The sequence below is a fragment of the Sinocyclocheilus anshuiensis genome, unplaced genomic scaffold (assembly GCF_001515605.1).
Source record: "Sinocyclocheilus anshuiensis isolate Anshui unplaced genomic scaffold, SAMN03320099.WGS_v1.1 scaffold2347, whole genome shotgun sequence".
Classification (NCBI taxonomy): domain Eukaryota; kingdom Metazoa; phylum Chordata; class Actinopteri; order Cypriniformes; family Cyprinidae; genus Sinocyclocheilus; species Sinocyclocheilus anshuiensis.
Window position 1 is genome coordinate 1 of NW_015541043.1, and position 27,222 is coordinate 27,222.

General features: G+C 35.9%; 2 protein-coding genes and 1 pseudogene across 6 annotated transcripts in view; 1 reads left to right on the forward strand and 2 right to left on the reverse strand.

Annotated features, from left to right (window-relative positions):
- Positions 1–453: 453 nt before the first annotated feature.
- On the reverse strand, positions 454–3,910 carry LOC107690574 (tripartite motif-containing protein 16-like protein; annotated as a pseudogene).
- Positions 3,911–7,267: 3,357 nt separating this feature from the next.
- Positions 7,268–18,196, reverse strand: LOC107690575 (cAMP-responsive element modulator-like). 4 transcript variants are annotated; one of them, XM_016488943.1, is made up of 8 exons: positions 18,103–18,196; positions 16,305–16,374; positions 14,810–14,926; positions 13,181–13,266; positions 12,598–12,746; positions 12,177–12,365; positions 7,725–7,881; positions 7,268–7,624 (listed from the first exon to the last, which is right to left on the reverse strand). In XM_016488943.1, the coding sequence occupies exons 2-8, from the start codon at positions 16,362–16,364 to the stop codon at positions 7,480–7,482; spliced, it is 903 nt and encodes a 300-aa protein (XP_016344429.1). In that variant the 5' UTR covers positions 16,365–16,374; positions 18,103–18,196; the 3' UTR covers positions 7,268–7,479. The 4 variants fall into 4 exon arrangements, with proteins under 4 accessions (XP_016344429.1, XP_016344427.1, XP_016344431.1 ...); XM_016488941.1 differs by having other exon boundaries at positions 16,275–16,374; XM_016488945.1 differs by lacking the exon at positions 14,810–14,926.
- A 2,824-nt stretch (positions 18,197–21,020) lies between these two features.
- The window catches only part of LOC107690576 (partitioning defective 3 homolog), a 91,788-nt gene continuing 85,586 nt past the window's right edge, over positions 21,021–27,222 (forward strand). For both annotated transcript variants that reach the window (XM_016488946.1, XM_016488947.1), the window contains exon 1: positions 21,021–21,331. In XM_016488946.1, coding sequence (XP_016344432.1) covers positions 21,212–21,331 — 120 coding nt within the window. In that variant the 5' untranslated portion in view covers positions 21,021–21,211. The remainder of the gene's footprint in view (positions 21,332–27,222) is intronic.

A 27,222-nucleotide genomic window follows, 5' to 3' on the forward strand; every position in this document is an offset into this window, starting at 1 on the left:
TTTTTAGAGTGCATGCTCCAAAACAACAAAAATACTGTAAAAGTGGACTTTATTATTCACTTATAAATGTGTTCAATTTAAAGACAGGAGAGCTGCTGTAACAAATAAAATGTTACTGGGATTCTGAAAACAACAGCATGTCGTATGTCTTTCCCATAAAGCCTGGTGGCAGCAACATGGATTTGATTGATTTATTTGAACATGAGCAAGATATTAACTGATTTAACTACTTTATTACTTATATCAAGCTATTTCATTTCAAAGAGGAATTATTAGATACACTCATTTAACAGTGAGTTGTTACAAGGGTCTCTCTCTAGTTCAAATGTCACACGTCTAAACAAGAAGTAAATATTCAATGTTTTTTCATGCTCCAAAAAACAAAAAGGAAGAAGAAGAAGAAAATCACCCCAAAAATATAGACAAGAATGAGAGAGTTGAGAGAGTTGCCCTGGCAGTGATGTTTATTGAGTGAACTGTACCCAGTGTTACAGAGTTTTTGTAGTAAAACGGAATACATCAACAGAAACCCACAAAAAGTGACAATACACAAAATACAGGGAGGTTTTATGACTCCTATTAAATCTAATCAAGCAAAATATATTTTGACTTACTGATACTGATCAACAAAGTAGACCAATAAGCTCTAGCTTGCTCATTAACTATTACAATTTAGGTGTCTGTTGCAAAACTTACAGAAATTGTCTAGATCAAATAAACGTAAATTTGACTGAAATAGATTTTAAATAGATTTTAATGTATTTATATAATGTATAATGAAATACATTTTACTGTGGGTTGTTGAATGTGAAATTTCATCAGCCTCTGCAGACTTGAACATACACAGTGTAGCCTGATATTATACTATACTGTCAGTCAATTTTAATATTCATTTCTTTTTTATACTCACCAGTCATTGTTAGATCATATCAGAAGATATTTTTTCAGAAAGCTGCCAAGTTTTTTAATGAGAGATGATCAGTGTTGATTTATTTATTAGAAAGTAAAAGTATCCAAGTTGCTGATTTATCATGAAGCTTAAACTGTTAATATGCTATTTTATTTGTAGAATGAAGTTGTATCTTATTTATAACTTACATAGTTTAACTTTTGTTACACTTTTACATAATGAACTGAACTCAAACCCAGCATAGAGAGGCTGAGTGAATGTGGTCTGGACTCTGTGAATGAGGGTCATTGTGTCAGAGACGCTGTAGAAGGACAGAGTTCCTGCACTGTGATCCACATACACTCCTATTCTAGAGGAGCTGGAGACTACAGGGAGTTCAGTCCCTTTGTTATTATGCCAGAATGAGCAACGAGAGTTGGAGCAGAACAAACACCAGGACTGATCATTACAACCAAACTCGCTCTTCTTTCCCCGTCCCTTCCTGTTGATGCTCTTATATGACACTGATATATACACCCAACCACTCCACTCAACCTCCCAGTAACAGCGTCCACACACACTCTCTCTACACAACACCTGTGACCAGTGATCAAATCTGTCTGGATGATCAGGATACAGCTGTTCTTCACGAGTGTATTCAATCACTCTGTTCTCTTCCGACAGACAGAGATTCTTATTTACTGTGTTTAAGTCCAGAGTGAGTTGATGAGAATCTAATGGAGATAGAGCATGTAATCCACATGAAATTCAGCAAATTTCAATCATTAAAATAATACTTAAGTTTTACTTAGCTTTTTATGGACCGTACAACTGTTTAAGCTAAGATAAAAGTGAGTTTATGAATTGTTAGAGTCTGTCTTTAGTTGCAAATTAGAAATTATATTTTGATGTTAGGGTGATTATCTATCTATCTATCTATCTATCTATCTATATATATATATATATATATATATATTAGCTGTCGTTGCATTATCCATATGGATGCTGCACATTGGTTGTGTTTGAGGAGAAAAACTGATTCAATATTAAAGGTTAACTGATTTGAATAAAGTCTCATGTGAAATTAGAATCTTTATTCATGAACTGATGTTTGTTCATAGTTATGTATTTTAAGGAGTATTTTTTATTTTGCAATTTTATTATGGAGTGGGTTAAAACCTGTTCAGAGAGACTTACATTGAAGGAACTCCTCCCTGGTTTTGGGCTCAGAGGTGGGAATGATCACAATGTATGTTACTATGGAAACAGATCTGTATTATAATTCACATACTGTATAAAGGGAAACTATTAAAATCATGTCACATTCAGATATTGATATGCTTTGTACATAAAAAAAATTACATTATTACATTATACTGTATGTATAACCTATTTTTCTCATAAAAGGATGAGTTAGTGTTTTACCTCTACCAGATATCTTTTCTATCTCCTCCCTGCAGAAATTCTCCAGTTTTTCTCTCAGATGAGACACAGATTTACCAATATCATCAAAAGAGAGACGAGAACTGACAGTTATTTTGGGCGAGTCTGTAGATCCAGGAGGAACAGAGAGAGACTGGAAACTCTATACAAAGACACAAAACACCAGTTAAAGACATTTGCATTTGACATTTGATAGAAACAAAAATCTCTGAACAACATGCTCTTCCCTTCCTGAAGACCACTGTCCTGTTTGTCAGATCTCTGTTACCTGGAGGAAATGGATGTGATTGTCTGTGTGTGAAAGTTGTTCCAGCTCAGCGTCTCTCCTCCTCAGATCTTCAATCTCCTGCTCCAGTTGCTCCAGTTTTCCTTCAGCTCGACTCACTGCAGCCTTTTCCTGATCTCTGATCAGCTGTGTCACCTCAGAGCAGCTTCTCTCAATGGAGCGGATCAGCTCAGTAAAGATCCTCTCACTGTCCTCCACTGCTGCCTGTGCAGAGCGCTGTTAGGACACACAGAGAGAGAGAAGCATTAGAATCAGTCCATTCACTCAGCTCTTACTGCTACCTCACACAGCCTGTTCCCCACAGCGGGCTTCAGTGGGACTGAAAGAGCTCCAGCACTGGCTCCTCACTGACTGGCTGGAGGAGAGTCCACACTGAGTCTGAAACAGCTCTTCAGCAGCCAGCAGCTCTTCTTCTGCTCAAAATTCACCTTGTGAGACTCTACAGCCTCTCTCAGCTTCTCAAGCAGCTTCTGTCTCTCCTGGATTCTCAGCTGTTTTTTTCTTTGCATCTCACCCAGCTGTCTCTGTAGGAATAACAAATAATCATGAACCTGAATCATGAATAATACTGCATGCTAAAAACAAGTAAATAGCTATACTTAAGGATAAAAATATCAGTTTACCTGTTTCTCAGTCCTCTCTGCTGCAGCTGATACAGTCTCGTGGTTTTTGTGTTTATCCATTGTACACAAATAACATATACACTGCTGATCAGTACGACAGAAAATCTCCAGTAGTTTCTCATGTTGAGGGCAGATCATCTCCTGCAGTTGTCCAGTGGCATCCATTAGATTGTGTCTCTTACCTTTGAAGAAAGTTTCATGTTGTTCAAGATGATTTTGACAGTAAGAGTTCAGACACACCAGACAGGACTTGATGGCTTTGTTTTTGTCCTCAATACAGATGTCACACTCCACATCTCCAGATGCAAGTAGCACTGAGCAGGACGAGCAGCTTGTAGTTTTGTCTTCTTGAGTTTCTCCAGCACTTCAGCCAGCATGGTGTTTTTACCCAAAACAGGTCTTGGAGTGAAGGTCTGTCTGCACTGAGGGCAGCTGTAGACTCCCTTCTGATCATCCTGATCCCAGTAGCCTGTAATACAGCTCATACAGTAACTGTGTCCACAGGTAAGCGCCACTGGATCCTTCAGTAGATCCAGACAGATTGGACAGTTAAATTCTTCCAGAGACCATGAAGTACTGGCGTCTGCCATTTTGCTGCGTAGAGACATGTACAACTGCCCAACTTTCGTTTTCTCCAAACTGAGGCGTTTCCCGTGTCGTGTGACAGTAAGGTTATAAAAGATCATACGTAGAACAGCGCCATAAGCAGACTCGATCATACTTTTACTTAAACTTTCAGAATCTTGAACGTTTATGAAATGGGGTTTGAAAATGGGATTTGATATTGTTCATTATTAAAAGAACACAATTGAGATTGTAAATATATAACAAAGATTCTACTGATATTTGGATCACACACTAGTAATTAAAGAATAGACCCTTTTAGGGCCGACGTCACAGTTACGTCACCGCGCTAGCTGGAGGCAAAACAAACGGGAAACTGGAGGCGGCCATTTCAAACCAGCGCAGATTCAGCTACATAAGGTGCTTAAAATATCGTCTTATTGTGATGTTGGGTGCCAGGATCGACGTAGTAGAGGCTCCAATTTTAAAGCATACCTGCTGCCACCGCCAGACAAAAAAAAAAAACCGACGACAGCTGTGGTTAAATGCGATAAAACGTTATCAGCGAGCGGACTGGAAAGAAACGATAGTCAAAAATGCTCGCGTCTGCAGCGCATACTTCTTGTCAAAAAAGGTTAAATAAAGTATTGTCTTTTGTTGTTATGTATTATGTTTTGTGTTACGCGACTAAAGATTTCTTATGCATGTCGCGTATGAAATAATGTCTGTGCTGTTGAACGTCCACTAGATGACAGTGTCGTGCAGAAACCTGTTTGCGAGCTGTAGTGTTCCAGTAGAGGGCGCTCTCACACACTGGAATTTTCCATGTCTGCCTGTTTGTGCCAAACGCATGATACAGCACATTCTAGCGCTCAAACAACTCGACACACTCATGTAAGATCATTCAAAGATATAAAATATATTCTTTATGATTACTACAATCAAAACAGCTCAAATACACCCAGTGTATTATAACACGCAGTATTCAACTCAGATAAAGCTTAAGAGCAGCTGTAAATGCATGACACCTGTACATGTAAATTCATTTGTTATTTACATCGAAGTTAAAAAGTAAGAATTTTATAGAGAGAGAGGACGAATCCAAAGTAGCGCTGAAAGATATAACTTACATTACTGATGAGTATACCCTGCTGAAACCATCTTTAAGTAGGTTAAGCTGCTTTCCTGGTTTTATGTGGTTCAAACTGGTCTCCCAGTTGGGCCCAGCTGGTGTTCATGTGGTTTAGCTGGTTAGCAAGCTGGTCTCCCAGCTTTACCATTTGAAAAGTGGCTAAAACCCATCTAAAGCAGCCAACAGACCAGCGTAACTAGGCATGGAGATCATTCAAAGCATCTAATGCTGATACTTTAGAAAATGTGCAACACAAAATTCTGAGACAAAACAAAATCTTGAAGGTCACTGGCTTGATTTGTTGCATGAATCTTATTATTATATTTTTAAGGTTGAAAAACTTTGCGATCTATTTGGGGACATTTCATAGACTTCTGCTGGTTTTATTTACAGCTCTAAATACCACAGCCGAACCCGAACTCTTTTGTTGGATTTAGGGCATTTCTGGATACACATTTTTAGGTACACACATACACAATTAATAGTGCTCAAAATGCAGGTCTGACCATGTAGGTAGGTCATATACACTTACAAAAATATTTTATTAAAAATAGATGTCAGCACTCTGTACAGTGTTAAAGAAGGGCAGGGATGTTATATTAACATCAATCTAATAGAGATTAATTGAAAACATAAGCTCTTTAAATATTAAACCAAATCCACTATCTGCCCAGACTACACAGAATAGTACATCATTGAAATATAAACTTGATTGGCTCTAAGTGAAGATAAAGTCATGATGACTAGCACAGTCTGAGAAACATAAGACACAAACGCACACACCGGCATCTTAACAGCTGAAATGAGGACTTCTGTTCAGTTAATGCCACCTGTCTAATTTAGCGTATCTGCACTCTAATTACTCACAAAAGCCTCCTTTCTTTCATAATTATCTTCTACTGTTATAAGCAAAGACAAATCGCTGAGATTTAAAATAATATACAATATTACATCAAAAGCAACATTTGTGACATTCACCTAAGTAACATGTTCACAGTTCAGCATGTTACACCATTTTCCTTTGTTTATGCAAAAGTCATGTACTGTTCCTCATCTTATATGAATTGGAGCACAAATAAACAAAGCATTAAAGCTCAAGAGTAATTTCTCTGCCTCTAGCTTCCAAAAATCGATTTGCAAAAATAATAAACATGTTCAAACAGGTTTCCAGAGCACTCCCCCATCTTTCATTGGTTAAACAAACATAGCTCCACCTCAAAATCACTCCATTGGTTGAGCCAATGTTGCTATGTTGGGATGCTCAAACAAACAGAGCAGTCAACCTTCAAATGGCTTGTTTATAGTTTGTCTGCATATTGAGATAGTATAGTAAAACATTTTAACAAAATATTAATGTTGAAAACTTCATTTTTACAGCCAATTAACGGAGGTGTGCTTATTCTAAAGATTGAATAAAAGAGTACTAAATTAATAAATCTGTAATAATAAAGGGAGTTAGGAGTAGTCTTAAAGGGACAGTTCACCCAAAAATTAACATTCTCATCATTTACTCACCCTCATGTAATTCCAAAACTATGACTTTCTTCTGCAGAAAACAAAAGAAGATATTTTGAAGAACTGGTTTTGTCTACACAATGTAAGACAGTGAGGTCCAAAACAACACTTCCCTCCACTGTCTTGCACTGTATGGTCAAAAAAAACAATCAGACACTTTTTAAAATCTTTTGTGTACCACAGAAGAAAGAAATGCATACAGCATACAAAGTGTACATTTTTGGGTAAACTATCCCTTGCATCAACATTATGTCACATTTCTTGGTGAAGTTTTAGGTCACTGTTACATTTTTACAAACAGTCCAATCTAATGCACATCATTTGACCTACATAACAAAATCTGTGTAATATGTTGTTTTAACAATTAGGCGTTTCAACACTGCACACATAAACAGCATTTACTGAAGTTGTGACTCGATATTAAAAAATATAGTGATTTCTGGGGTACTACATTTAAGTATTTTCTTCATTAGCCACAAATTATTAAATTCATATTGAAATGTACAAACTAGACTTAAATATAATATACATGAGGAAAAGGACCCAATTTACGTCAAAAACAACGTGTAGCTATAAATGGTTTAATTTGCCTGTATTCAGTCAGATTTACTGAATAGAAAGTGTATTTTCCCCATATTTAATGCTAAATTATGTGCATATAAAAAATTAGCTTAGTGCCAAAAATGCTGCTTATGTGTGCAGTGTGTAGCCAGTTAACATGGCTGCTTATTCCATTTACTGCTTGTTCTGATTTCAACCTAAAAAAAAAAAGCAAAACACATTTTTCCCACATAATCAATGAAGTTTTTTTTTTTTTTTTTTTTTTTAACAAGAAACAGAAAATAACAGACGTCTGAAATAGTTTGTGTGTGTGTGAGGAGCATCCTCAAAGCAACATTAGCAACTTATAAAAACATTTGGTCAAGCAAATGAACAAAAAAACGCTAAAATCCAGGCAATGCAACAGAAGAAGAGAAGAGACAGGTAGTGTGTGAATCACACAGTCCTTGCGCAGTGTTTGTGAGGGTTATTCTTGTTTGTGGCAGTAGATGTCTTTGAGAGCTTTAAGCTCCTCTATGAGAGTCTTGTTCTGGTTTTCCAGCACAGCGACACGATTCTCCAAGCACTTCACGTATTCTTTCTTCTTTTTGCGACACTCGCGCGCCGCCTCCCTACAACATGCAAATAAAAGGTCAAACATGAACATGCACATCAGTGCATTAGTTAAAGCGCATGCATACATGAATCACCGAGACTCAGATGTGTGGGTACCTGTTCTTCATGAGGCGGACTTCTCTCTTGCGTGTGACCTCCTCTGCATTCTGCGGTGGGCAATGCATCGCCCCCGGTGACACTGCCATAACGACGCCTGGTGGTAACCCTGACGATGGGGAGCGGATCTGATATGCTGGCATGTCTCCTGTGGCAGCTGCATGCACAAATATACACCAAAATGCATTATTTGACAGATAAATGGGTAACATTTTAATTAATCATAGTTAATGTTCACATCTACATAGTAACATTAATCCATTAGAAATTAAAATGTTAATGTTACCAATAAATGATGGTCAAAGGTGTAACAAACAATATTTTTTAAATTTTATCTGTCTTATCATCTCTGTCTTAAGATCAGTGGTGACATATATATATATATGTATATATATACTTGTGCGAAAACATCAAAAAAGTAATTAAAATAATAATAATAATTTTATACATGAAATTTATTATTATTACTATTATTTCCAAACATATGGAAGCAAACAGAGTCCACAGAGTAAAATTTTAAAATAGGAAATAAAAATGATCATTATTTTTGCAATTCTGGTTCTTGTGCATAATTACATGTAATTACAAGTGTATAAGTAATTAATTAATTACATAATTACAAGTGTATGATTTATTATTATTTTTATTATATTTAATTTAATAATTTTTTTATTAAACTTTATTATAATAATTATAATACTTTTTTTCCAACCATATGGGAGCAGTGTAAGTAATAAGTTGTTATTTTGAGTAAATAGCATATATTATTTTATTTTATTTCATTTTATTTATTTATTGCAGTTCTGTTTAGTGCTAAACTAGAGAAGAAAGACACTTACTGAAAATTATCCATTGACCAGGTATATTTCATCTGACCAATAAAAAGGCACATAACACTGAATCTAACCAATTAGCTGTGACTTCTATTGTGACCAGGCTTAAAAAGCAGGTCTAATTGGATTCGTTAGTTTATGCAATAAATCCAAAACAATATCAACAAGCAGTTACGTAAAAGACTTCACATCCACTCAATCGACACAACATTAAAAACACCTAATCAACACTGAAAAAGCACATTTAAGTAGGCTACTACAAAAAAGTTGCTGGTACTGTACAATACAGTCAGTTTTAATGCTGCTATCAGACAATGTTCCCAGCAGTAAATGTCCTTCAATAAACTGGATATGATTTGACTTAATGTGTATGTGTGTGCGTTTGTTATCAGAAAATATGACAAAATGCTGATGTCACCACATGCGTCGTTGCCCAAACCCCCACCCAACTCTCCGCCTCTCCCTCTCCCTTCGTCTCAGCTTCGGCCGGCTTCCAGGAAACAGACTGACGTCAAACAGAAAGCCCCTCCCCCCTCTCATTCTCTCGCTGCTTTTGTCTCTCTCTCTCTCAATGATTCATGTGTGTGAATAGACAGGCAGATTTGGCAGCCTGATTTCGTAAAACACAAAATGTCAATGAGTGTGTTTATGACTGAGAAGAAAGTTTCAACCACATAAAAGGAAACAACCAAAAGAAGCACAAAAACATGTGTCATTCTTCCACTGTATGTAGACTGATTTTCTCAGAATGTTTACAAACTTTTGCACGATAAAACTTTTTATCAGCATTGCAGGAACCAAATACATCAACAAACACTTATTAACAGTAATATTCACTGTATTTTTTATTATTACAGTATATTATTATTATGTTAATTACATTACTTTTGAAATTGCTGACATTTTCTGCAGTGACAACCTATATTCCAACTAAAAATGTAAAAGCGTTTCATAATTATTGTCATCTATATATTACATACTTTATAATCTTTATAATAATTACTATATAAAAAATTATACTTATTATTATTATACTTGCATTATTATTATATGAACTCATATTAATTGAGAGATTACACAGGATCATTTAAAAATTAAAAAAAAAAGTGAAAAGTAACTAAAACTCAACCAAATGTCCCATATTCATTAAAAAAAAACAATACAAAGAAATTCTCCTTTTTCATCTTTAGCTGCTACTAGCTTATTTACCAAATGAAAAAATACAAAACTTCAGGAATGCATAAAACATAAATACATTAGCATCACACTGGCTTTTCCCTTATAAAACACACACACACACACACACACACACACACACACACACACACACACACACACACACACACACACAAACACACACACACACACTCTATCTCACCTGACTCCGTCTCCTCCCCAGTCACTGCCATCTCTATGCTGTAGTAATCCAGTTGTAATTGTCTTTTGAGCGCTATCTTCAATGTTTCCTCTTTATTTCCTCTTAAAGCTCTCTCTTCCTTCCAGCTGGTTGAGTGAGTTTCTCTCTCATACACTCTTTCTGACTGTCTTAGTTTGAGTTGTGACACTAAGTGTTTTGCCTTTAACCCTCCCTCCCTCCTTCTCTCTCTCCCTCCCTCTTTCTCTCTCTCTCTCTCCCTCCCTCTCTCTCTCTCTCTCTATCAGATTACTATTAAGAGCATTGACATCACTATGACATCACGGCAGTCTCACAGGGAAATAACACACTGTCTCCGGAGAATGCCCTCCCCACACGTGTGTGTGTGTGTGTGTGTGTGTGAAAGAGGACACTTGCTTTGTAATTAAACATCCATGCTTAAATTGGTGGCCTGAGGAAAATTAAAACTGACTTCTAATGAACTGTGCAACTGCATGGAATTTAAATATTTAAGTTCATAGTAAAAGAGAAGAAGGAGAAGAGAAGAGAAGAGGATTTTTAAAAGAGGAGGGAGAAGTTGTTGAGTTTGATGTACAGTATTTTTAGATCATGATGACGCAAAAGCATTTCAGCACAAACAAAAGGATACTGTGCCCATTTCACCTCATAACACTAACACAGGCATCTGAAATGGTACACACACACACACACACACACAATCACACACCAGTAATCATATCACACTGTTTACATACATAAATAACTCCAAATATATCTTTAATTCATATCTGTTTCAACAGGTCTGAAATCATTTGAAACAGTCTCTGTTATCATGATAAAAACACACTGTTTTTATCAGTATACTGTTTTGTTTGCAGAAAAATATTACACATTATATTATTATTACATATTATTTATTCATAAATATAAAAAATAATATAAATTTATACTAGTATAAATGATTAAATATTAAAACAATTACAAATATCATACTTTATTAAATATTATATTAATTATATATTATAAAGTAATTAAGTAATATATTTATATTTGTATTAGGGGTCGACCGATTATCGGCACCAATATTAAGCATTTTTATGGTTATCTGTATCGTCCTTTTCAAAACTGATTTGCAGATTAAATAATTTAAAAGCATTTAAAGAACGTTTTTGTCAGAGCATTAGTTATTCTTCATTTTGACATTAATTTTCATTTTTACACCAGACATATATTGGATCAAAATATCGGTTATCGGTCTACTTGATCTGTAATAATCGTCGGCATCCTCCCTGAAAAACACATATCTGTCGACCCTTAATTTGTATATAAACTACCTCACTAAATTTAGCATTTGTATGTTAGATTTATGCTAATATAACAAGAAAAAACTGTTTGCCCAAATGGTAAGATACATTTAAGATAATTAAAAATATTTGAAATACTCATTGAAAACAAATGTAATATCCCAAGGATGTTTAGATATTTTACTGGAAAACAGGACCAAAATACAGATCAAGAAAATGATTTTTGCAATGTTCAGCACAAAGACTGTACCAGGGTATCAGGGTACATTTATTATTATAGTTATCTATGGTATTATCCAAAGCTCATATACAAAGTTGGATTTCCAAGCAATAGTGAGTCAGTTCACATGCTGAACTCTTATCTTTGCAAATCAAGGAGATTTTCAGCCGTAGTTTGTCAATGTCACATCAAAACAAATTTAACCAGTTTCTTCTCAGTTACTGCAAAGTAGACTTGTGCCGGTATTCGGTAATGTGATATATCACGGTAATGAATATGCACGATATTGTTATTGTGGGCACTTCTAAATACCGTGAATAATTATATATATTACAAATTATTTAGAATTTTGAATGCATTTTAAGAATACTTTTCCCATCAACTGGTCAAAATGCACACAATTAATCGCAACATGAAAATTTGATACCGGCATACCCCTACTGCAAAGTCTGGAACTTCAGCACATAATAAAACAAGTCTAACAATTTTCCCACACTGCAACGTTCAGTTCAGTGTCCTTCCAAGTTCAGAGCCCAGTCTCAGCAAACACAGCTCATACACACATTTTGTTTTTGTGTTTCAGCATCGCCGAAATGACAACAATTATAACGCGTTGAAAAATACAATTAACCTCTTCCTGCCTGACGTCAGAAACTAAGAAAAAAAAAAAAAAAAGGATTTTTTTCCCTAGAAAAGTTCATAAAAGTTCAAGTGTCTTACCCTGAACGAGCACCTGTCCAGAGGTCAGCAGTAGCTGTTGGCCGGGGTCTCCAGGCTGGGCGCCGTACTGCAGGATAGTGGCCCCAGGCTGCGGTGTGGCGGGGCTGGGAAGAGTCAGAGTCTGAACCCCCTGCAGGGCCTCTCCTCCAGGGCCGGCCAGCTGTATTGCTCCCCCCTGAGTGATCGTAACTGCACAGACACAAAACAGTTAGTCTTGAATCTGCCCAAACACCTGGTATATAGCAAATGATAAGGGTTTAGTACATTTGGGAAACATTTGCGCAATATCTAATGAATTGGTCTTTCGTAAGAATGGGCTGATGAACAACAAACCCCCGAATTTTAAGGGTAGAGTTTTAAGAGTTCACATTTCATGCTGCACAAAGACATAATAGTTTATGAGAAATTAACTCAGGCGTACTGTATTGCCCGGAGCTGGTCTGGTAGATTGGAGACGGTGCCATCACCGTAGCAACACTGGAGGTGGCCAGGGTTTCTTCCTCCACTTTCTCCTCTTCCTCTATCTTTGGCACGGCAGGTACGTCTGATGACAACTCATTAAAGATTTTCCTGAAAATACATATCTAAGTAAATACATTTACTTCATCTGACAATCAGAATATTTCACTAAATTTCAGGAAATTCTGGCAAAAAATGATTATGTGTGCTGTTGGTGTATGGATTTCTGGGTATTATTGGATTTGGAGTATTTTGTTGTTAAATGCAGGGATGATATCATGATCAGGTCAGGTCATGAGGTCATGCTATTGTTAACTTAAACTATTAAAACGAATCATTTTCAGTAAATAAAATAACGCTAAAATGAAATAAAATATCAATATTACATGAAAACTATAACTATATAATATAATATTAGAAATGTTGTCTTGGCAACTAGATGAAGAACCTGACGATATATAAAATAAAAGGTAATTCAAAATATTAAAAAATACTATAATAGTTCATCAATATTGCAAAAAATGTTGCTCAAGAATTGATCTCACCTGTAAGACGGTCGTCTGGACAGAATCTCCCTTCTCTTCTGAGGATCTGATGGGTTTGAACCCGATCCACCAGTATCAACAGCTACCTAAAAACATCCAAACACAAATATACACATCTTAATTCCAAATGAGCCTTTAAAAGCATTTGTGAAGGGGAAAATTATCAGTGAATAATAGCTATATAGACTGCTTTTTTGCCAAGGCTTCACTGTACAGGACATTCTTTGAAAATATATATTTTGGGATATATTGATGAAAAGTCATACAAGTTTGATACGACACAAGGGTGCCTAAATATTGACATAACTTTAATTTTTGGGCCCTTTAAAAAGCAATAGAAAATGCATTTCTCTTGAGATAACAACCGTGCCATCTCCTGAGCAGATTTGATTTGTCTGACGTGGGCTTTGTGTGTGCGTGTGACCAACAAGATCCAATGCATTGACTCTCACATTACTCAAATCTCATTACTGCTCCGTACAGCTACTCTCACTCTTGTTGTTACTGTGTCAATCTGCTTTTCCTTCATCCCATTGATCCCAGGATGAGTAAACGCAGCCAGTGATTGGCTACAGCTCTAACTGCTGCAATGTGATTGGTCAGTCTCTCCAGGTAAAGGAACAGGTAAATGAATAACAGGATTGTGCTTTAATGGCTCACAGATCAGCACACGCTTTGGTTTAATAAGAGTGGACTTTATAAATGGTAACTTTTATTAAGATTTGTATTTGGACTAGTCCTGTACAAATGCCTTACATCTATACACATAAAACCAGTATGTGTGTACCTGCACTGTTTGTATCTGAGGTGATTGGATAACAGAGGGCTGTGTGGTCTGAATGACTCCCTGCACCTGTAGTGTCTGTACATCAGGTAATGACACCACAGACACACCCTCATTCACCTGAGAGAGAGACAGAGACAGAGACAGGGATGGTAAAAAATGTCTGACGCTGTTTAGCCCAGTGTTGTTAATGTTAACTAAAACTAAAACTATCAAAATTTCATTTTCAAAAATGAATTGAAATAAAGCTGAAATAACATAAAACATAAATATTAGATGAAAAACTTAATTTTAAACAAACATCACAAATCTTGCCTCGGCAACCAGAATTCTTATAGTTGACGAACACTGAAACTAAAATTAAAACTGATAAAAAAAATATTAATTTCTTGAAAAAATAAATAAATAAATGTTAACTGATAAAATAATCAAACTGATAATAAACTGATGAAACAAACAATAAACTGATAAAATAATCAAATATAATAATAAAAATAAAATATAAAAATAATTTAATTTCAGCCCATTGCCAAGGAAACATTTTAACTCGACAACAAGTTTACCTTGAGGTACTAAAGTAATTTTAAATATTAATAAAACAAATAAATTACATAAATACATATATAAAAATAAAAATGACTAAAAATGAAAAATAAAAAAAACTCTCCAGGTAAAGGAACAGGTAAATTAATAACAGGATTGTGCTTTAATGGCTCACAGATCAGCACACGCTTTGGTTTAATAAGAGTGGACTTTATAAATGGTAACTTTTACTAAGATTTGTATTTGGACTAGTCCTGTACAAATGCCTTACATCTATACACATAAAACCAGTATGTGTGTACCTGCACTGTTTGTATCTGAGGTGATTGGATAACAGAGGGCTGTGTGGTCTGAATGACTCCCTGCACCTGTAGTGTCTGTACATCAGGTAATGACACCACAGACACACCCTCATTCACCTGAGAGAGAGACAGAGACAGAGACAGGGATGGTAAAAAATGTCTGACGCTGTTTAGCCCAGTGTTGTTAATGTTAACTAAAACTAAAACTATCAAAATTTCATTTTCAAAAATGAATTGAAATAAAGCTGAAATAACATAAAACATAAATATTAGATGAAAAACTTAATTTTAAACAAACATCACAAATCTTGCCTCGGCAACCAGAATTCTTATAGTTGACGAACACTGAAACTAAAATTAAAACTGATAAAAAAAATATTAATTTCTTGAAAAAATAAATAAATAAATGTTAACTGATAAAATAATCAAACTGATAATAAACTGATGAAACAAACAATAAACTGATAAAATAATCAAATATAATAATAAAAATAAAATATAAAAATAATTTAATTTCAGCCCATTGCCAAGGAAACATTTTAACTCGACAACAAGTTTACCTTGAGGTACTAAAGTAATTTTAAATATTAATAAAACAAATAAATTACATAAATACATATATAAAAATAAAAATGACTAAAAATGAAAAAGAAAAAAAATTATTAGTTTTAACAAAAATTAAAATTAATAAATAAAAATTCAAAAAAGATTCAACAAACTAATAAAAACTATAATAGTATTTTAATGATACTAAAATAACACTGTTGGTAACTAACTTAAAATAAATATAAGTAGAAGTACTAAAATTGCTAAAACTGTAATAAAAATAAATTAAAGCTTAAAATATTAAATAAAAATATTTAAAAAATTAGAAAAATAAATAAAAATAGCAAAAGCACATAAAAATGACTAAAATTCAAACTAAAATTAACAATATCATATATTAAATATAAAGCGAAGCACAACTGCGATATATGTCGGCATGCTGCCCACAAGGCTATTGGTGCCGAGTCCGACCAAACTCCTTTTTTAACATTTAGTCTGTAAATATTTCAGTCTGAAACCACATATCAAGTACCATGGTATTACCATGTTTTTTTGGACACAGTATCATAATAATACTATGGTAATACTATGTTTTTTATGGCAATACCATATTATTATGATGTTATTATGGTAATTACCATGCATTACCATGTTAAGTAACCTGAAGATCCACATAAATCCTATGGTATATGAATACAATAATCAAACCATCTCATGGCAGTAATTGAAACCAAGCATCACTGTACCATGGTACCACCACAGCACTTTTTTGCTAAGGACTGGAATGTGTAATAGTATCTGTAAATAAGATTTTGAAAAATTTTCCTGAGTTAATTCAAACATAATGCTTTATCAAGCATTTGTGTTTCAGTGTGGCATGATCTGTGTAACAGGTGTCATATCTGTGGAAGGCTTGTACCTGTGTGAGTGAATCAGAGTCTGACTGTACCTCACTTGTTACTTTCTCAGTTGCATTGGCTTCCTGTTGTGCTCTGGTTGCAGTTTCCATGGAGATTGGCCTAGCAACAGAGCAGACAGGAAATGCACAGTCAGCGCTCTGTAGAATCACACGTCACAAGATTTTAAACAGCCTACTGCATTTGACATAATAATCCATTATTTTAGCCCAATGTTTGCCAATCTAGTGGTTCAAAATGTGACGCAATAAAACTGCTCTGTTTGTGTTGAAATGTTCATGCATTTGTGAAACATTGTGCATTGAAGAAAGCAGTTTCTTCTTTTGCACAGTGGGGGTTTTCATCTGTTGACAGTGTAAATGGACTTCTGGATTGGGCTTTCCCTAATATTATGAAAAATGCATGACAAATTTATGGTAAAACAGAGGATCAACGCTTTAATACTATTTACTAATTGGGCTTGAGTAGGTAAGAGAAACTAACCAAAATAACTTGAATAGAAAATAAATTAATTTCTATACTATGCTTCACTATTTTTATTTTTTTTTACATGCATCAAACATAAGTTAAATTACTGCAATTAAAGAGTATGAAAAAATAGGTAACACTTTACTTGAAGGGGTGTGCATAAGACTGACATGACAACTTCATAATCATGACATGACACATGTCATGAATATGAAGGAGGTTTTATGCATGTTTATGACAACTGTCATTAAGTGTCATTCGCTCAGTTATTTAATTTTTAATGCAAATATGACATTGTTTGAGATGTCTTTGTTATGGGCTATGGTTAGGGGTAAGGGTAGGGGTAGGGTTAGGTCAAACAATGTCATCTTTGCATTAAAAATGACATAACTGAGCGAATGACACTTAATGACAGTTGTCATAAACATGCATAAAAAACCTTCATATTCATGACGTGTCATGTTATGATTATGAAGGTGTCATGTCAGTCTTATGCACACCCCTTCAAGTAAAGTGTAACCACAAAAATTATATATAAAACCCCCAAATAATGTAAAATTGAATATATCATGATACAATACTGATTTGGTTTATTATGATCAAAAATTGCGCGCGCACACAGCGAGCTGTAACGGCCGCGTGCACTTCCTCATTCTATCTGAACGGTTCTTGGCCAGTGCACAAACTTCTAAGGAAATATGAGGAAACATATTTTACTCCATCGCTTTAGCATGCTCAGATTATTCCTTACAGTGCTGATTTAAGGGTGCATTATGTCAGTGTTCGCTGAACTTCTGTTTCCTCGCTGGACTGACAGAACAAACGCGCGCAAACTTTGAACAGCTCGCGCTTATGTAACGTTAACAGCAATGGGTGGCACGAGGATATGACACACATAACTGCAACATTCATGAGCTTACAAATAAATACTGGACAGTAAAGCAACTTGCAAAGCTTTTAGGTTCTTAAGGCAAGCTGTCTACTGTATTTATTTGCATAGTCCTGGACCAAGCTGCGTCATTCTCCACAACCTCAATGAATTTTTTATATCGCCAACACTGCATTTAACTTGACCTTTTTGCTTTGTTACTTAGATTATATTTCAGAGCAACTCTGATTATTAATGTTAAACACTCAGAATATGAAATCTGCGCGCTTTTTGTTATTGGCAGGTTTATTTTCTTGTCAACAGTAGTTTAACGCGCAGATTACACCAGGAACCGCGTCGTAGACAGCTTCGTCTCGTTGCACATATTACACTGAGAAACGAATTTAATTAGCAGCTACATGTTTGTCTTATGCGCTCATCTCCAGATCCTCTCTGGCGGGCGGCGGCAGATCGAAATGCCAGCAATAACTTACCCGAGTTGTACGTAGAGTCTCGTCACTCGTTACGGGTGCAGAGGAAGCCCGACTCGCTGCACACGTAGAGCCCACGTCAGCTCTGATGATGCGCCTTGGAAAAGTGGACTATGCAGCCGGAGGCCCCAACAACACACACACACACACACACACACACACACACACACACACACACACACACACACAAACACAAGGTGCTGTGAAAAGGCATGTTGTGTGTGTGTGTGAGGGACAGGCTCACTCTCACGCTCTCTCCATTCCACCTTGAGTGATCTCTTCCCACACACTGCGCAAAACACACCAGCAACTATTTACCCAACTCCTGAGTTTCCCATGCAAAAGCAAGTCAAAACCTGCTCCGCCAACTCTTCACAATGGGCGGAGCCTAGGCGCTGAGGGGCCGCTGTCACTCACCAAATGCCCTAAACAGTCCATTTAATCAACGAATTGATTTCCATAATGCATTAATGCGTATGAGGCTTCAATTTCATTATAATAGTTAATCGAATTTAATAATAAAAAGTGTTCCAGACTGATCACACTTACAAAAAAGATTTATAGAAATTGTATACTCATATAATAATAAATAAATAATACAAACCCAACAAAATAAAAAAGTGCATCATGTTTCATTTATTAAAAAATAAGCTTAAATAGGTTTGAGTCAAATAGAAATACAGAAGTTTGGTGAAATAGCGCCATCTTGCGATAGAGGAATATCATCTTTTCTCAGTTGTCATACAGTTCAGTTGTCATACTTTTTCAAATTTAAAAAGACAGCCAGACAGACAGCCAGACAGCCAGACAGACAGACAGACAGACAGACAGACAGACAGACGATAGATAGATAGATTGATAGACAGACATACAGACAGAGATAGATAGATAGAAAGATAGATAGAATGTTATGTGATCATTCAACTATTTGAGTTCAGACAGAGTTTTAGTTGTTTGTTGATAGCGACTGGCACTTTAAGGTCGCAATGTCACATAAGTTGTGTAAAGAACTTGCAAGTCAGTGTTGATTACATTTGTTGGAAACTATCTGCCAGATTTGTTACACTGGAAACCACACTAGCAACTCCTTACAAGTGAGAAATGGTCACAGGAGGAGACCACTGACGTTGTCAGCGAAAAGCAGATGCTCATCTATAAATGATGAGTCACTGCAGACTCCACCACTGGGATTCAGCCCACTGTTTGGGCTGATACATCAAACATGCATATGAGAAGATAAAAAGATTGCACTACCTGCAGCTTTCAAACAAAAACAAAACTTCATGGCTCTAACACGCAGACAGCGACTCACAGAGCTGACCCTGTATCTGACAACTCACTAACTGTGCCATGAAAGTTGGTAGAAGAGTTCTCTACTTTTTTTCAGTAATGGATCTCCAGCATCTGGTCATTAGATCAAAGCATGTGTACGTAATCCTACAGCTGTTCCACTAGATCTTCACTCAGCTGGGTGTGTAGAACTAATCTGCATCAGTCCCTCAGTGTGCGTGTGCAGTTTCACTGCCCAATGCCACCTGCCCAGTGTTTCTATTTTAGTACACCTCTGCCCTACAAGCAGAAAGCTAAATGTGACACATTTAGCTTTACATATACATAAAATTGGCCATATGTATGGAAGCTAATGCCCACATGCTAAATCATTCACACATTGAAATAAGGAGAACTATAAAAGAACTAAAAATAAAATTATGGAATAATCTGTCAATGTAATGCTTCAAACATAAAAATGTAAATAAATAAATTATTTTAGAACGGGGGTTGCTTTTAAAATTGAGTCGAAAGTTGATTGGTCGCCCCCACAATGCCACTCATTTGATGGATAAGGTCATTTGACAAAATGACAAAAAAAAACAAAAATAATAATATATATATATATATATATATATACTGTATATATATATGTAAGTAGCCTATCTAGCTTACTCGTTTTAGGTACTGTATTCTGACTACTTTTTAGATTATTTTTTACATAACTTGTTTTAAACTTACCATTAAATGTACCACATATATGTATATATATATATATATATATATATATATATAAAGAAAAGCAACTGGTAAATTGTTATTTTAATGCAATTTTAAATGTGCATTTAAAATTATTTATTCATTTTATTGTTGTATTTTTCTACATTTTAAAACATGAATTAAATAAAGAGCTTTAACCATTTATTTTTCCAATTAAATTATTTATTAATTCATTTTTTATTTAACTACATTTCAAATAATGAACTTTCAGTTTTAAATATGTTTTAATTTGTAAATTTTAAATATGTATATTAATTTTTACATTTATTCATTTCCATTTTTCCATGTTACTATCATTTATTTATTTATTGTCAAGTCTTTCAATGTCAATTCTAAGTCACAATATTTGTAGAACATATTTTCCCCATGCAGACACAAGGCTTTAATTTGGAGTCTAAGTCAGATCTCAGTCCGTTTTGGGTTACACTTTACTTGAAGGGGTGTGCATAAGACTGACATGACACCTTCATAATCATGACATGACACCTACATAATCATGACTTGACACATGTCATGAATATGAAGGTTTTTTATGCATGTTTATGACATAACTTGTGGCATCTCATAAATGTGATGATCCTTGAACCCTAAACTAACCCAACTAACCTAACCCTTTATTTGATAACATATTTCACTATATGTGTGAAGAAATGTAAAAAAAAAAAATTCAAAAAGTAAAACATGAATAATGAACTTTTCAATTAATGTAAAATAAGTTTGACTTTACGATCACAAGTATAGCTAAACTTGTACAGTACAAACGCGCAGGCGTTGCCCCAGTGCCGTTTATCACCGCCAGAGGGCGCAAGAAGCCCGTTTTCGTTGCTTCTGAACCGACTGATCACGGCGCGGTTCCCGTAGGCAGATCCCAAACACTAAACAGGTGGTCATACACCGCCACACAGCGCCCGCCGCGATGAAACGGGACGGCTACCGATCGTAACTTACACTGAGCCGCCAAGGTGCTGAACCAAAGATTATTAATGATCTGGACATCCCAGCACGGGAGCCTTTGATCCCGAGTTTCCCTTGGATTCGGGAAGGTCTAAGGAGAGTTGGAACTATGAAAGTGACGGTGTGTTTTGGAAGAACTCGGGTCGTGGTTCCGTGCGGAGATGGCAACATTAAAGTGCACTCGCTCGTCCAGCAGGCCGCGATGCGGTACAGGAGAGCGATCGCCAAGGTGAGATGCTGTTTCTCTGTATCATCTGATTGTGCTCTGGAAACATAGTTGCGCCGGTGAGGGCTGCAAATATGGCGCTGTAGAGACGGAGTAAGTGAGCGGGGGAAGGGATTGGGACCGTCCGGACACTTAAACTCCGGGAAAGAACGGCTTTATTCCCCAGAAAATAAAGCGTTGTGTGTTTTATCCTCTTTTAATGTGCAGGACCATCTTCTTTGTTCTTTGTCTACAGCAGACCCCTGGAAGCCAGTGAGAAATGGGGCAAATGAAGTAATATAAGAGAAAGCGATGTTTCCTCCACGTTTGAAACGTTATTACCCTACTTTGGGACCCGTTAGAAATGACAGCATTTAGTAGAATGCAATATCACGTACATTGACTTTTTGTTTACATGGCGGGTTGCCGCAGCTGAAGCGTCCTCATGCGTTTTGTGATGAAAATACGTCTTGAACTTTTCTTGTGTGTACGTGAGTCCTGCGCTTTGTTTGTTTTAGTGAGCTGATGAGAGCTGCTGCTGCTAGGCTAGCAGTGATAATTGATATGTCCTCTACACGTTTGGCACATATAAACCGTGTTTTTCGAGTCACACCGCATCTACACTTAAAGAGAACGACGCGACTAACAAAACCGGAACGAATCAACAAAGCAGTCCATAGTTCCGGCCGTTTAGTTCGCGAGCGTTTAAGTTTCGTTGCGTCCCTAGCAGTGTATACGGAGGTGCGCTCAATACTTGTTTTGCTAATTAAAAAAAAAGTTTTTACACACATAAACAATTAAGGACTTAAAGAAGTATAGTAACACTCTAGACATGTACATCTTTTAGAAAATGCTGTTTTAAATTCTACATATAGCGGGTCGACCTTTCATGGGCGCAAACTCCGTCCCACAGCCAATTCTAAAGATTTCATAGATTTTAGCATAGTTGAGTGCATAGTTAACTGTATGTCTATCTATAACCTTAACCATAGCCTTAGTATAGCGCTGGTAGCACATCCATCTGCTATCTGATAGATAGCATTAAAGGATTAGTTCACTTCCAGAATAAAAAAATCCTACTAATTTACTCACCCTCATGTCATCCAAGATGTTCATGTCATTATTTCTTCAGTTGCAAAGAAATTAAGGTTTTTGAGGAAAACATTCCGGGATTTTTCTCCATAATGGACTTCAATGGGCTGAAGGGCCAAATTGCATTTTCAATTCAGCTTCAAAGGGCTCTACACGATTCCAGCGAAGGATTAAGGGTATTTTCTAGTGAAACTTTTGGTCATTTTCTTTAAAAAATAAAAATGTATATACTGTTTAACCACAAATGCTCGTCGTGCACTAGCTCGACTTCACGCATCATGTAGTCACGTTGGAAAGGTCACGCGTGACGTCGGCAGAAACACTGACCCAGTGTTTACAAAGCAAACGTGCAAAGAAAGTCAAACGTCCTTTACAAAAAAAGGTAAAACAACGATGATGGACGATTTTGAAGAGAACATGAGATGGAGTTTTTCATCTTAACCTACCTTTTTGAACCGGAGTACACAGACGAAGAGCTAACCTTGCGTGAACTTTCCAACGTGATTACACAGTGTGTGAATTTGCAGACGTGCATCGCAGAGCAAGTGCAAGACGGGCATTTGTGGTTAAAAAGTATATAGTTTTTTTTTTTTTTTAAAGAAAATCATTATTCGTTTCACTAGATAAGACCCTTATTCCTCGGCTGGGATCATGTAGAGCCCTTTGAAGCTGCATTGAAAGTGCAATTTGGACCTTCCGCCCACTGGCCACCAGTAATTTCTTTGCGACTGAAGACAGAAAGACATGAACATCTTGGATGACATGGGGGTGAGTACATTTTCAGGAAATTTTTATTCTGGAAGTGAACTAATCCTTTAAGGGCTGTTCATGCCGAGGATGATAACTATTTTAATGATCATTCTAATTCTATGAGATTAGGGAAATCACAACTATAAAGATGAAGACACAGAGGAATGATATTGTAGGAATCACTTTCAGAACTTTTTTTTCCAGCTTAAAAACATCGACAGCCAATCCGATTCCACCCGCCTTTAAAGAGCTTAAGCAAACAGAACATCATATCGAATGTTGATGTGAACACTAATATAGTTATTGTTATAGTTAACATTCTTGTTGTGAATGGGCTTTTACTGTTTGTTGCAGTCAGATCCATCCATGGATTTTCTGAATCCGTGATGATGATGGGTCATTCCTGATTCATTCATTCGTTGTCTGTCACGTGACAAATGAACAAAAGACTCAGGTGAACTAATCCTTTGTGTTGCTCCTGATTTATGTTTGGCTGACTTGTAATTTATATAGTTTATTGTTTCTTAATTTGGAATATGATCAAATGATACATATTTGAATGTACAGGGAATTTGACTGTTGAAAATATTATTACATTTTAACACCTGGCCTAAGTCAACACCAAATGACTTGAATTAAGTTATAGAGTCTTCCGATCTTCCGATCATGAATCACCAACTCACCAAAAATAAATGCGATTGCACCCAGTAATGTCCATAGATATATGTAGTATGAGATGAAAAAAAAAACGACGTTAATAGCTTGGGCTACTGTTTTGACCACGGTTGCACCAACAGATCTCCCAGAATACCTTAGAGTCTGGTTTGCACTGGGGAGAAATCAGCATTCAGGATCAGCACTCAGACTAATAGCGTTCAATACGCAGCTTTTACAGTTAAATGATCCGAGGCTCAGAGATTTTTGCTCGATATATATGAGGGAAGTGGAGGAGTGAGGGAGACAAACGCATGTTTGTTCACATGAATAAATCATTTTCTCTTTTAGTAGCATATGCACAGAATTGTTTATATGTGTTCACAGTGCTGGCCACCTGTGGGTGTGTGTGTGTTGGATGATTTATTGTTAAATAAAAGTTGTAGCCACTTTGTTTGCTCTTAAACAAAACATCTGTTAGTGTAAGTGTCTACGATGACAGTTGTTGTTATAACGATGTAGAGTTTTATCATGATGATATAGAGTTCCATTGTGATGGAGCAGTTATTATCATAATCATATGGAGTGTTATTGTTATGGCAAATCTGATTTTATGATGAAGTTGAGGATGGCCTGATGTGAGATTTGGCCAGTTTTGGGTCAGTTGAACTGACCTTTACTTGTTATCTTATCATGTTCATCTTAAGTTTGTTAATGTTGTACATGTGTTGTCACGCTTTGCAGATGTACATTTTTTTTGGTTTTCTGCTGATGTAGCTGTCTATAGAAGAGGTTTTGTTGGACTAGAAAAAATTTGTGATCATATGTGCAGAACTCTCCCACTTGGCCCACTACAAGAAGAATTCAACTGGAGTTCACTCATTGGCCACACTTTTGCTCTCTTTTTTCCCTTTTTTTATTTTGAAAGTTCGATGCAGTGTTCATTCCGTCAGTCAGGTGAAAAACCTGTAAACACAAATACAAACACCACTTTAAGAGCACAAGTAGATGCAATCAAATACAAAACAGAATTTAGCGCACACAAGATTTAAATGCTTGATTTTAAATTACCATAAAGAAGACCATGTAAGTAGGCGGCATATATTCAAACATTTCTACAGTAAATACAGCTTTTTAAATTGATGATTTAATGATTGTAAACATTTGCCTTTTATAATTTTTATTCTGAATATATTGTATATATATAATATAATCAGACCTTCATCCACAACCCAAAAACTAATACAAAAAGTGCTAAAATTAAGCCCTACAGCAAATACCATATTTCTAATAAATGAACTGTGTGACTAAAAACAATCACTACCAACAATTCAGCCCATTAAATGTTGAAATAATGACAAATAAAATAAAACAATAATGTCCAAATTAGGGCTGCACGATTAATCGAATGCGATTGTCATGCGCATTTTGATAGTAATGCCGGTTCTGTAATAAGCAGGAAATCATCATCACGTGCTTTCAGATGGAGCAGAATTTACTACACATAGCCGTAGTTCACTGACAAGTTACGCAAAAAAATCGCAGACGATTTTATTGCGCGATTCTGAAATCGAAGAAATCGTTTGCGATAATGACAGCTGTTTGCATAGCTTCTCAGTGAACTATGACTCTGTGAAGTAAATGCTGCTCCATCTGAAAGCATGTGAAAATACCACATTTAATAACATTTTTACTCTAAACTCACTTCATAATGTCAGTCGAGTGTTTGAAATAAATCCTTCTGTGAGATGATGTGGCTTCTTACACAGAATAAGGCACGCAACATATTTCATAGTATTTAAGCAGTGATAAAGGTATTGCATTATAAATATACTTTATTTGAATGAAAATTATAATAATAAGAACTCAGATAAACCGTATATTGCCGTAGTCGTGTGTTTATTAGTCACGTTGAATCAATGAAAGCAGTTGAATCTTCTGTTTATTCAGCTGCAGCGATTTTCTGGGTTTCTTCTGCGAGGGTTATTTGGAGTTTCAGCGCGAGAGCGCCCTCTGGCCTTTGGATGGAGATTTACTTCTGATCACAGAACTGTGCTTCACTGAAAGATACGCATGACAATCGCAGCTTCTGTCGAATCGCGATTTCGATTTATTGTGCAGCCCTAGTCCAAATATACCCTTAGAATTATATAATGTGCAATAAACAAAAATCCAATTTCATACAAGAGAAAAGTATGAAAGCTCACAGGCTACTACTTCATTGATTGTAGGCAGCTTAATAATCTGCACAAAAGAGTTTTTTTCTTCAGTCCAAGTAATGACAAGTTTGTAGTGTTCACTTTCCAGTACTGCTTTCTTCTGCTGCCCTGCTCTGAGTCTGTGTCTACCCTGCTAATTGTCAGATCAACTTCACTTGGTGCATTCTAAAAGTGAAAGTGAAGTGACGCGTTTATGTTCTGTATTATTTAACAAAGACAAGCTATAAATCATTGTATAGTATGACCAATACAATATTAGATAGATTAAACATAAATGTTCTTTTCTGTAGGCCAGGCCTATATGTTACGATGAAATTAGGTGATGCATGAATTGATATGAATGACGTTTTTATTTAACAACTACAATCACAGTATATTGACTGATTTGTTGAACTTCCAACCTTGTAAGCATGTAATAATTATGTTAAAATAAGCCTGGTGTAAACATTAATATGAAAGTCAGTAACAAATCACACAAACTAAAGTAGATTGCAGAAATATAAAAACAAATCTGTTGCTTTACCACACTATTCAGGTAATTCAAAGTCACTGTAATAAACATATGTAAACATATGCACTGCACTTTTTAAACACTGTCTGTTAACTTTAGACCAGTGGTTCTCAAACTTTTTTGGTCGCACCTTTAAACCTATAAAAAAATCTGCCCCCCTTTCCCAAATCCCCATCCCACCTCAGAGTCAGACTACCAAATAATTTCACTAAACATTATGAAAAATTAATGCTTTTTTAATTAAAAAAACCTACAAGGGAAAAAAAACACCTGCATGACTTGAAACATTGAAAAATAGCATAGAGAGAATAACTGTTATTATTATTATTCTCTCTCTATTATTTATGTATTTTGCCGAGTTCACACTGCATGATTTTCAAACTCCTCGTCGTGACTATCTGGGGTAGCATTCAGTTGCTGCTGTGTTCACATTGCACGATGGATCGGCGACAGGAGGTTTCACATTGCATGACTTCACAATAGGAAGAATCGCCGACAGCTCTGTCTGGTCCGCAAACTACGTTTCACAACAAAACACACGCGAGAAGTGATAAGGAAATAACGTGAGAACCCGCGTGCGTCAGACCGGAGTTCTCAAGCGAGACTGAAATTATTTAAAAAATATATATAGCCCACAAATTGTCTGTGAGCTGATTTCCAGCTACAAGGAGAAAAAGAAAAACAGATTA